A 13,495-nucleotide genomic window follows, 5' to 3' on the forward strand; every position below is an offset into this window, starting at 1 on the left:
TTGCAGTGGATCGAGAATTCTCTAGCATGAGTTATGATCAATTCTGCTGGTCAAGAATGGATTCTTGGTTATAAAGATGGTCTTAGTCCCTCTTCGTGACAAAGTAACTGCAATAAGGTTAATTGCATTTAGGAAGTCCACAAACTGTGTACCTAAAGAAAATCAATGTTACTGGACTTTTCAAAGCAAATTGTTTAGCAAATACTTCTGTTTAAACTAACTATTGATTTAGGATGTACTGCTCGCAAACCTGTAATTAGGGCAAAAGACAAATCTGTAAACTCATTAGACATTTCACCTATCATAGGATGACTACAAGTGCTTGAATCTGATTGGTGATCTAGCAGAACCACCTGAAATACTATTTTAACATGTCATGTATGAAAATTAATATAAATAAAGGTCTGCCCACCAATCAGGTAGGACAGAACAAATAGACTCCGGGTCTTTGTCTGTTCTCTTGCATGCAAAGCATTTTTATTCTACAGCAGACAATCCTTTTGCTGCACTAACAATGTTGATACACCCAAACTTGTGTTTTATAATAAATAACAGTAACACTGTATTATAATAAATAACAGTAACAGTGTATTATAATAAACAACATTAAAAGCTACTTTGGAGTGCTTTAACCTTGTATAAAAGCAATCAGCCTGCTACCTCTTTCCTATACACGATCATGGAACATCTTGGTGACATCTAGGGGCCAATTTATCAAAACTGAGTTGCCAGAAAAAACTTGTGAAGTTCAATTGAAAATGAATGGGAATATTCTGTCTTGTTTTTTTCTTAAAAGGGTGGTTTAGTATATTAAAGAATGGCCAATTCTTAGCAGTTTTTTAATTGGTCCTCACTTTTTTTTATTTCATATAGTTTTTGAATTATTTGCCCAAACAGCCAAAAAGCTATTGCTCTATGAGGCTACAATTATATTGTTATTGTTATTCATATTCCAGCCTCTCATTCAAACCACTGCCTGGTTCCTAAGGTAATTTAGATCCTAGCAACCAGATAGCTGCTAAAACTCCAAACTGGAGTTAAGCACTGGCTATACTAAATATGTTATTACTGCAGCACTCACACGCACATATAGAGCATCAAAGCTAGAAGCACTCATTTTGTAGCTCCTTTGCAATGAATATGTACAGGTATGGGATACCTTATCCGGAAACCTGATATCCAGAAAGCTCTGAATTACGGAAAGCCTGTCTCCCATAGACTCCATTTTAATCAAATAATTCAGATTTTTTAAATTGATTTCCCTTTTCTCTGTAATAATAAAACAGCACCTGTATTTGATCCCAACTAAGATATAATTACCCCTTATTGGGGGCAGAACAGCCCTATTGGGTTTATTTCATGGTTAAATGATTCCCTTTTCTCTGTAATAATAAAACAGTACCTGTACTTGATCCCAACTAAGATATAATTACCCCTTATTGGGGCAGAACAGCCCTATTGGGTTTATTTAATGGTTAAATGATTCCCTTTTCTCTGTAATAATAAAACAGTACCTGTACTTGATCCCAACTAAGATATAATTACCCCTTATTGGGGGCAGAACAGCCCTATTGGGTTTATTTAATGGTTAAATGATTCCCTTTTCTCTGTAATAATAAAACAGTACCTGTACTTGATCCCAACTAAGATATAATTACCCCTTATTGGGGCAGAACAGCCCTATTGGGTTTATTTAATGGTTAAATGATTCCCTTTTCTCTGTAATAATAAAACAGTACCTGTACTTGATCCCAACTAAGATATAATTACCCCTTATTGGGGGCAGAACAGCCCTATTGGGTTTATTTAATGGTTAAATGATTCCCTTTTCTCTGTAATAATAAAACAGTACCTGTATTTGATCCCAACTAAGATATAATTACCCCTTATTGGGGGCAGAATAATCCTATTGGGTTTATTTCATGGTTAAATTATTCCCTTTTCTCTGTAATAATAAAACAGTACCTGTACTTGATCCCAACTAAGATATAATTACCCCTTATTGGGGGCAGAACAGCCCTATTGGGTTTATTTCATGGTTAAATGATTCCCTTTTCTCTGTAATAATAAAACAGTACCTGTACTTGATCCCAACTAAGATATAATTAATCCTTATTGGGGGCAGAACAGCCCTATTGGGTTTATTTCATAGTTAAATGATTCCCTTTTCTCTGTAATAATAAAACAGTACATGTACTTGATCCCAACTAAGATATAATTACCCCTTATTGGGGGCAGAACAGCCCTATTGGGTTTATTTCATGGTTAAATGATTCCCTTTTCTCTGTAATAATAAAACAGTAACTGTACTTGATCCCAACTAAGATATAATTACCCCTTATTGGGGGCAGAACAGCCCTATTGGGTTTATTTCATGGTTAAATGATTCCCTTTTCTCTGTAATAATAAAACAGTACCTGTACTTGATCCCAACTAAGATATAATTACCCCTTATTGGGGGCAGAACAGCCCTATTGGGTTTATTTCATGGTTAAATGATTCCCTTTTCTCTGTAATAATAAAACAGTACCTGTACTTGATCCCAACTAAGATATAATTACCCCTTATTGGGGGCAGAACAGCCCTATTGGGTTTATTTCATGGTTAAATGATTCCCTTTTCTCTGTAATAATAAAACAGTACCTGTACTTGATCCCAACTAAGATATAATTAATCCTTATTGGGGGCAGAACAGCCCTATTGGGTTTATTTCATAGTTAAATGATTCCCTTTTCTCTGTAATAATAAAACAGTACATGTACTTGATCCCAACTAAGATATAATTACCCCTTATTGGGGGCAGAACAGCCCTATTGGGTTTATTTCATGGTTAAATGATTCCCTTTTCTCTGTAATAATAAAACAGTACCTGTACTTGATCCCAACTAAGATATAATTACCCCTTATTGGGGCAGAACAGCCCTATTGGGTTTATTTAATGGTTAAATGATTCCCTTTTCTCTGTAATAATAAAACAGTAACTGTACTTGATCCCAACTAAGATATAATTACCCCTTATTGGGGGCAGAACAGCCCTATTGGGTTTATTTCATGGTTAAATGATTCCCTTTTCTCTGTAATAATAAAACAGTACCTGTACTTGATCCCAACTAAGATATAATTAATCCTTACTGGATGCAAAATAATTCTATTGGGTTTACTTAATGTTTTATTAATTTTTTAGTAGACTTAAGGTATGAAGATCCAAATTATGGAAAGACCCATTATCCGGAATACCCTTGTCCCGAGCATTCTGGATAGCAGGTCCTATACCTGTACTAATGAAAAATATGTAATGGGCTGCTAATTCTTATGGTGAGGCAACCTAAACATGTATATTTACTAAACACTTATTAGGAATTGTTCTAGCCATGTCATCTGATACAGAATGACACTGAGACCTTTGGCCGCCTTTCTTTCTCTTCTCGGCATCAACGCAGTCCACTCATTCCAGTACTATGGGGGCAAATGGGGTTGCATGACTGGCTCAGTTACCTCTCTGGGTAAAAAAATGGAAACATTCCACTGCTGCCATCAGCCATCACGCAAATTCTACCATCTGCAGAAAGCTCATCCCTGAATGCACTATTGCTGACTGTAAGTTCTTTTGGGCAGGGCCCTCTGCCTCTTGTATGGGTTTTTGGCTGCTTTCTATGTGAATCTGTATGTTCAATGCATATACCTAGTGCTGCAGAATATGCTGGGGCTTTATAAATATGAGATAATAACAACAATCATGTTGTTTTCCTGTTTGTCTGTGTATAGTGTGATCTGCTAGAACAGGGGTGTCGAACTCAATCAGAGAAGGGGCCAAAATCTAAAATCCAGCCTAAATCGCGGGCCGAATGGTTTACTGAACAGTCATAAACTGACAACGTTAACCAGAAATGTGAATTTAAAATGAGTGAGTACCCCTCCATAGACAGTAGCCCCCACACACAGTGCCCCCAATTGCCCCCATAGAAAGTACCCCCAATTGCCCCCATAAACAGTACCCTCCATAGACAGTAGCCCCCACACAAAGTGCCCCCAATTGCCTCATACACAGTATCCCCCATAGACAGTAGACCCCACACACAGTGCCCACATAGAAAGTACCCCCAATTGCCCCCATAAACAGTGCCCCCAATTGCCCCCATAAACAGTACCCTCCATAGACAGTAGCCCCCACACAAAGTGCCCCCAATTGCCTCATACACAGTATCCCCCATAGACAGTAGACCCCACACACAGTGCCCACATTGAAAGTACCCCCAATTGCCCCCATAAACAGTGCCCCCAATTGCCCCCATAAACAGTACCCTCCATAGACAGTAGCCCCCACACAAAGTGCCCCCAATTGCCTCATACACAGTACCCCCCATAGACAGTAGCCCCCACACAAAGTGCCCCCAATTGCCTCATACACAGTACCCCCCATAGACAGTAGCCAGCCCGCACACACAGAGCCCCCACAGAAAGTACCCCCAACAGACCTGTGATGTCGGCGGCTCCTTCTGTCTTATGCTGCGGCAACAGGCACTACTATAAGGTTGCGCCTCGTCGCTGACGTGTGACGTCATACGCACGGGCGCAACCTTATAAAAGGGCCTGTTGCCGCAGCATAAGACAGAAGGAGCCACTGGCGAAGACTTAGGGAGCGGCGGTACTGCGCATGCGTAATAGATTGGCGCAAGATCACAAGCCTCCTATGACAGCGCAGTGCGGGCCACATTGCAAGGCCTGGCGGGCCGGATTTGGCCCGCGGGCCTTGTGTTTGACATGAGTGTGCTAGAACTTCATCCATACAAACCATATTACAGCTTCCATAACAGTGTTCAGGCAGGAGTCACATGAAGAACAAGCAATAAAATCCTCCGTGCAAGCAGCCATGTCACTACCACAGAAATAGCTTGTATGCACGGTTTGATCTCGGTTATTCTTTTACTAGCCTTGCATTCACTTCAGAGTTACGTGACACCTATGGAGCAGGGAACTTTCTTACCCCATGTTGTGACTGTGTTATTCATAATAATGTATTTTCCCACTTTCCTGGTACAAAATGGAGCCTACGTGAGGTGTGCCAGAAGCAGCTTTACATAATCCCCTGAGTCCAGTTTTACACACAAACACAGACACAATAATCTAGTGTATAAAGTAGGCTTAGTCACGTTCTTTCTAATCTGGGCACATACACACTGACTTTTTTTTTCCAATTGCCCAAACAATAACATCCCATGTTGCCTAGTTACACTTCACACACATAAACACAGGTAAAGAATTATGTTTAGAAAAGAAAAACAGCAGATAATTTATTTCATAATAAGTGACCTAGTAAAGAATTTCGGCCATTATTTTGTAATGTTCTTTGTGTCACTCACTGTGTCACCTGACAGGAAATAGTGCAGGTTCTAACTGTAACAGGAAGAACCCCCATCACTGGCTGATGTAACCTAGCATTCTAAGAATGCCCTAAAGGAAAACTATACCCCCAGAATGAATATGTTTATATCATATTAAGTTACAATGATTTCCTTTTTCTCTGTAATAATAAAACAGTACCTGTACTTGATCCCAGATAAGATATAATTACCCCTTATTGGGGCAGAACAGCCCTATTGGGTTTATTTAATGGTTAAATGATTCCCTTTTCTCTGTAATAATAAAACAGTACCTGTACTTGATCCCAACTAAGATATAATTACCCCTTATTGGGGGCAGAACAGCCCTATTGGGTTTATTTAATGGTGAAATGATTCCCTTTTCTATGTAATAATAAAACAGTTACTGTACTTGATCCCAACTAAGATATAATTACCCCTTATTGGGGCAGAACAGCCCTATTGGGTTTATTTCATGTTTAAATGATTCCCTTTTCTCTGTAATAATAAAACAGTACCTGTACTTGATCCCAACTAAGATATAATTACCCCTTATTGGGGCAGAACAGCCCTATTGGGTTTATTTAATGGTTAAATGATTCCCTTTCTCTGTAATAATAAAACAGTACCTGTACTTGATCCCAACTAAGATATAATTACCCCTTATTGGGGGCAGAACAGTCCTATTGGGTTTATTTCATGTTTAAATTATTTTTAGTAGACTTAAGGTATGGGGATCCAAATTACAGAAAGACCCCTTATCCGGAAGACTTCAAGTCCCAAGCATTCTGGATAAAAGCTGTACTACTAAAAAAGTATATTTTTATGAAAATGGTTTATTTAGATGAAGCAGGTTTCACAAATGTTTTATTGCTAAATATTTTTATAGAGACTTACATTTTATTATTATTAACATTTATTTATAAAGCGCCAACATATTCCGCAGCGCAACATAACAAGTTTTCCTTTAGTTTGTGTGAGAGTACAATGACTTCTAAGGGGGCCATTTACCAACCATCTGATTTTTTTCCAATTCAAAAAGTTGCGACTTTTCCAAGATTTACTATGCGACCAAATGGCTAAAAATCCAAAACCAACAATGTCAAAGTGTTATTACCTGTTAGGTTCTTCATGCGCAGTTCCCGCAGGCCGGCTGTCCCACTGGGGTCTGAATTGGACAGTACGGCGAGGGCGTATCGTTCCTGGTACAGCTGAGTGCCACGGATAATCCGTAAATTCTCCAAGGGCACATAACTCAACAGGTTATGCGCAATTAGGACATAGCCCTGTACTTCTTTAATGTCCTAAAAGGCAGGAGAGGTAATTACAACCTACAATGACCATATGACCCACCATTACAGTCCCACCATCCCACCAATTAGTCATTAATTTAGTTGGGCTCATTTATGAACACTGGGCAAATTTGTGCCAGGGCAGTAACCCACAGCAACCAATCATATGTTTGCTTTTACTGTTCTACCTGCAGCTACTGAAAAAAACCAGTTACCCATTGCTGTTTACAATAAATAGGCAATTTTTTTACAAACCAATTAAGATCGGAGTTTGTTCAGCAAGAGAGAATGAATTTGCCATTGTCTTATAATACACAAAATGCAATCAGATTTTTCCTTTTAGTAGTTATACCCCCATAAATTAGTATACTACTACTGATAGGCTGCTATAGGTCATGGACCAGGGCACATAAACGCCAGTGAGTTTTAAGCAATAAACGTGGCTGGACTTTAGTTTAGTGTAGGGTGACCTGATCACCTGAAAATTTAGAAACATGTTTAGAAAATCCAGCCAACAGGGCTGAACTGTTTGTAGGTTAATTAAAATGCAATCAATGCTGCCCTGCAACATGTATTTACTAGACGCCCCTGAAGTCATCTGGTCACCCTAGTTTAGTGCTGTTTACTACAATTTATCCTTTTTACTAATGTAAAAAGCGTAATCCACTAATGACAACTAATTATATATATATACAGGTATCGGACCCCTTATCCGGAAACCCGTTATCCAGAAAGCTCCGAATTACGGAAAGGCTCTCATAGACTCCATTTTAATCAAATAATTCAGAAATGTAAAACTGATTTCCTTTTTCTCTGTAATAATAAAACAGTACCTTGTAATTGATCCCAACTAAGATATAATTACCCCTTATTGGGGGCAGAACAGCCCTATTGGGTTTATTTAATGGTTAAATGATTCCCTTTTCTCTGTAATAATAAAACAGTACCTGTACTTGATCCCAACTAAGATATAATTACCCCTTATTGGGGGCAGAACAGCCCTATTGGGTTTATTTAATGGTTAAATGATTCCCTTTTCTCTGTAATAATAAAACAGTACATGTACTTGATCCCAACTAAGATATAATTACCCCTTATTGGGGGCAGAACAGCCCTATTGGGTTTATTTAATGGTTAAATGATTCCCTTTTCTCTGTAATAATAAAACAGTACCTGTACTTGATCCCAACTAAGATATAAATACCCCTTGTTGGGGTAGAACAGCCCTATTGGGTTTATTTAATGGTTAAATGATTCCCTTTTCTCTGTAATAATAAAACAGTACCTTGTAATTGATCCCAACTAAGATATAAATAATCCTTATTGCATGCAAAACAATCCTATTGGGTTTAATGAATGTTTTATTGATTTTTTAGTAGACTTAAGGTATGGAGATCCAAATTATCCCTTATCCGGAATACCCTTGGTCCCAAGCATTCTGGATAACAGGTCCTATACCTGTGTATGTATATATATATATATATATGAACTTTTACATTTTTTATATGACACACCAAATCCCACTCCAATAGCATTCTTGTCCTGGAAGGTGAAATATATAATATAGTCCTGTATTATATGTCTATATATACAGCAAGTAACCTGTAGCTATGTGAGTAAGGCAAAACCACATAAAGCCAATGCTATATGCCCATCATTCACTGCATCCACTTACCTTAAGAAAGGATACGTCATTATCTTCTATTAGGTAGGTTATCTCTAAATTCCCTTGGATGACTTGGCAGTCACGGTAGATAGTAGAGAGAGTCTCATAGTGGTTTCTCTGGCTGAAGGGATGAAGCAGCTTCATATCGGTGCCAGTGCAAACCTCCCCCATTACTGCGTAAGAGAGACAGCAGAGCCAATTAGCACATATAAAATGTATACATATTCTCTAGTAGAATATATACAGATTCTCTTGTAAAAGAAACAAAAACAAAATCCTAATTTTCCTGTATATATTTTCGAGTACATTTTAGAGAAATCTGTGAACAAGCATAATGGTTGAACAGGGGATACTGCTGTAATGTTACCCCCCCCCCCCCCCAACAAACTGGGGTCCCATATACAAATAAGGAATGGCCAATGCTCAAAAGAAGCTCTCCCCTTATACCAGTGATTCAGGTACTTTGCATTAAGCCATTCTTCAACAAGAACTCTGGTTCTGAACCAAAACGTGAGCTCCACACAACACAGAAACCCCTAATATCCCTATCCCTGTAATCTATTCCTTCAAACAGTAGGAATAAATACCATTTTTATATGCTGAAATCCAGCTGCAAAACTGTTCTTCTCTTTCTGCATCATTTGATATCCTGGCAGGGGAGGAGGGACTAAAACACTGATGTTACAAATTGTAACAACTTCTCCCCAGCTTACAGACAGCATGCAGGAACTACATAACCCACAATGCATTGCACTGGGATGTTCCTTTCCTTATTGACATCACATGTGCAGCAGGGAATTGTGGGATTGGGAGGAGGCAGGCTGAGGGACAGGCGCTATTGTTACAGTATATTTGAGTCACAAAGAAGTCAGCCAGATCAGCAGGGGAACAGGGGGCGGGGCTTAGGGAACTGTTCCAAACCAGATTATTACATTATAAATCATGATGCATAATTTTTAATTGATGTATATTGCAAAGCTGCTTCAATTTGTGTTCACTTTTCAAAATCCTAAAGTTGTGTTTGGGTGGAGTTCCCCTTTAAAGAAAATCATTATTTAAACCATCCTTAAAAACTAAAGGGCTTATTTATCAGTTTTCTAGTTTGTGAATTCAAGTTTGTTTTTCTAAACTAAATAAACTCGCTGAAAAAAAAGTAATAAAACTTGAAAAACTCGGGTTTTTCGAGATTGCAAATATAGCTTGACTTTGCCTAGGACAACTCCCATTGACTTCTATAGAAGCTTTTAGATGGTGAAGTTTTACTTTCAAGTTTTTGGGGGGTTTTGCACTTAATAAATACCAGACAACCAAAACTCAAATTGTACGAGTTTTAGTGCTAAAATCAAACTCAAACATTGATAAAATCACCCCTAAATGTCTCCTTTAAATGGCAGAAGAGAGAATGCCATAGAAAGTCAGGTACACCAATTACTGCAGGACACACAGCTTGTCACACCTATTGCCGACTGCAAGAAGAAATTGTAGAAAGCCTAAATATATGCCATTGTACCACAGAAAAATGGAAAAATACAACAGGGAGGTTGGGTGATTAATGAGTGTGTACTAATGTTTTGTCTGATACCTGGAATAATAATAAAGGTGTGTGCAAGAACTGGACTGCAATACAATACCGCTGCTGTAAATACACTTGTCTGCCCGTCTGCTATGGTGTAAAATGTTTAATTTACAACACACGTCAGATCATATAACAAGATGTATAAAGCAGACATGAGCCCGTTATTGTTAAATAATAAAGCAGAACGCAACGGCAAACAAAAGGATAATGGGATATTACAAATAACTGCATATATTGGACAGCAGAAATAATGCCAAAGTAAATACTGTAAATGTGCGGCCTACTGTTCAACTGAAATGCTGTATAAACCCACCTTGTGTGGGAATAACATGCCTGTAGCTAGGCCTGCATTCCAGTATGATTTTATGAAACACTGATACAAGACAGGAGATTGACCCTAGAAAACCACTCTCATAAAGCCTTCCATGTTATATACAGGTATAGAATCTGTTATCTGGAAACCCATTATCCAGAAAGCTCCAAATTTTGGGAAGGCCATCCTCCATAGACTCCCTTTTAATACAATTATTAATTTTTTTCTCTGTAATAATAAAACAGTACCTGTACTTGATCCCAACTAAGATATAATTACCCCTTATTGGGGGCAGAACAGCCCTATTGGGTTTATTTAATGGTTAAATGATTCCCTTTTCTCTGTAATAATAAAACAGTTGGGATCAAGTACAGGTACTGTTTTATTATTACAGAGAAAAGGGAATCATTTAACCATGAAATAAACCCAATAGGGCTGTTCTGCCCCAATAAGGGGTAATTATATCTTAGTTGGGATCAAGTACAGGTACTAAGATATAATTAACCCTTATTGGGGCAGAACAGCCCTATTGGGTTTATTTCATGGTTAAATGATTCCCTTTTCTCTGTAATAATAAAACAGTACATGTACTTGATCCCAACTAAGATATAATTACCCCTTATTGGGGGCAGAACAGCCCTATTGGGTTTATTTAATGGTTAAATGATTCCCTTTTCTCTGTAATAATAAAACAGTACATGTACTTGATCCCAACTAAGATATAATTACCCCTTATTGGGGGCAGAACAGCCCTATTGGGTTTATTTAATGGTTAAATGATTCCCTTTTCTCTGTTCTCTATTTCTCTATTTTTACAGAGAAAAGGGAATCATTTAACCATGAAATAAACCCAATAGGACTGTTCTGCCCCCAATAAGGGGTAATTATATCTTAGTTGGGATCAAGTACAGGTACTGTTTTATTATTACAGAGAAAAGGGAATCATTTAACCATGAAATAAACCCAATAGGGCTGTTCTGCCCCCAATAAGGGGTAATTATATCTTAGTTGGGATCAAGTACAGGTACTGTTTTATTATTACAGAGAAAAGGGAATCATTTAACCATTAAATAAACCCAATAGGGCTGTTCTGCCCCCAATAAGGGGTAATTATATCTTAGTTGGGATCAAGTACAGGTACTGTTTTATTATTACAGAGAAAAGGGAATCATTTAACCATTAAATAAACCCAATAGGACTGTTCTGCCCCCAATAAGGGGTAATTATATCTTAGTTGGGATCAAGTACAGGTACTGTTTTATTATTACAGAGAAAAAGGAAATCAGTTTTAAAATTCTGAATTATTTGATTAAAATGGAGTCTATGGGAGACGGGCTTTCTGTAATTCGGAGCTTTCTGGATAACGGGTTTCCAGATAAGGGATCCCATACCTGTACTGCTTTATCTAGCAATTACATGTACATTGGAATGTTGCTTAGAATTACATATTCTTTTATTATGCAAAAAAACTGTTTTTGGGTGGAGTTGCCCTTTGATTTTTTTTTTGCACGCTATAGAATAACTGGATGAATTGTATACAGTTTAAACCTGAAGAAAATAACAGCACAGTCAGTATTATACATATTGGGTTCTGGCCATATTACACGAATGATGGGGTCCCTAGGGAGACTGTAATTGGGTGACTTGGCAGTAGTACAGGAAGTAGTAGGAAGTCGTTAGAGACACACGCAGCCGGACAGATGTTACACGGGTCATTATGGATATTTCCGAGGGAAATTGGCCACATCCTGACAGTGCAGGACACATTTCTAGGGCCAGCTGGGATTTATTGTAAATATCATATTTGTGTATCTGTTTAGCATAGTGACTGAAAGAAAGGCACACCCATGCTGAAGCGATAAAAAAAGCAAATGCCTGGAATCATGAACTTTATATGACTTTTATAGCACAAATAGCACAGAAAATTGTGAAAAAAAAATCAAATACCTTGAAGAGAAAAGGAACCCAAAAAGAATTGCCTAGGGCAGCTCCCATTGACTTCTACATGACCTTACAGCTTTTCGCTGGCGTATTGTTACATTTACACCATAAGAAATGGTGAAAAATACGATTTTTTTTAAACTGAAAGATTGTGTTTTTAGCTCAAAAAATACAAATTGCAGGAAAAAAATAATATGACCTTTAAAAAAAGATTTGCCTTTACGACTCATGTTGGCTATCATCATTAACCCTTTAGGCTAATGTCCCACAGAGCGAGTTAAGGTGCCCATACACCTTAAGATCCGCTCGCTTTGCAATGTCGCCAAGCGAGCGGATCTTCTCCCGATATCCCCACCTACGGGTGGGCGATATAGGGAGAATCCAGGCTAATGGGGCCAAATAATCGAATTATAAATGACGGGCATAGGCAAAGTCGGTCGGGGGACCGCATCAACGAGCCGATGCCATCCCCGATCCGACTAGATTTTCTAACCTGTCCGATCGATATCTAGCCGATTTCAGGCCAGATATCGGTTGGGCAGGCCCGTCAGTAGTCCCCATACGCGGGCCGACTAGAATCGGCCTGTGTATGGGGACCTTAAGTCACCCCCGATAGATTTCTACTATCGCGGGCAGTTAACCATTCTGAAATCATCAGTGGAAAGGCCTACGCGTCGCACAATGGAAGCCGGAGCAATGCATAGGCCTGTCCACGGCCGACTGCTATTGTTGCTGGTAGAAAGGCATTTCAGAGTGGTTAGTCGCCCGCGGCAGCAGAGAACTATCGCAATTAGCCTTAACTGTCGGTGAGTTGCCTGGTTAAGGACGCTTCATTAAAAAGCAACTTGCTGGGCAACAAGCTTTTTCCATAGAGTAACTTTAAACTCATAAACAAGTTTCCAGGCTGATGCTAGGATGGCGTATCCCGTATGTTGTTGGCAGACAAAGGGTTAAAATAAAATACACAAAGGGTAAGCTGCATTTAAACAGACAAGCAGGGGCCCTTATAGGCTCTCATCCACCTGCAGTGGCAGATCCGATTCTGCTATCCTACCCCCTCTTTCTACAGGGGAGGAGGGACTAAAACTGTGATGTTACAAATTATAACAACTTCAGACAGACAGCATGCAGGAACTGCTTAAATGTGTGTTAAGCTTAAGTTGGGTTTGAGTGGAGTTCCCCTTTAAGTAGAATTTATGTTGCTGGAGGCTGTGGGAGGAGAAGCGCCTCAGTGGTGGATAAACCTATGCCATCCCACTACAAAATTTCCCACTGTATCTATCGCAGGTCTTGGTCACAGTCTAACAGAAAGTCCCAGCTCTCGCTATGTCCCCCTTCCCCACTTTA

The 13,495-nt window shown here is 38.8% G+C and overlaps 1 protein-coding gene across 1 annotated transcript in view; it reads right to left on the reverse strand.

The window, feature by feature from the left end:
* Positions 1-13,495, reverse strand: part of erbb2 (erb-b2 receptor tyrosine kinase 2) — a 77,168-nt gene that overhangs the window by 36,829 nt on the left and 26,844 nt on the right. Inside the window, exons 2-3 of the mRNA XM_002940374.5 lie at positions 8,328-8,491; positions 6,478-6,664 (exon numbers count right to left, since the gene is read on the reverse strand). Coding sequence (XP_002940420.3) covers positions 6,478-6,664; positions 8,328-8,491 — 351 coding nt within the window. The remainder of the gene's footprint in view (positions 1-6,477; positions 6,665-8,327; positions 8,492-13,495) is intronic.

The sequence above is a fragment of the Xenopus tropicalis genome, chromosome 10, assembly GCF_000004195.4.
Source record: "Xenopus tropicalis strain Nigerian chromosome 10, UCB_Xtro_10.0, whole genome shotgun sequence".
NCBI classification, from domain to species: Eukaryota; Metazoa; Chordata; class Amphibia; order Anura; family Pipidae; genus Xenopus; species Xenopus tropicalis.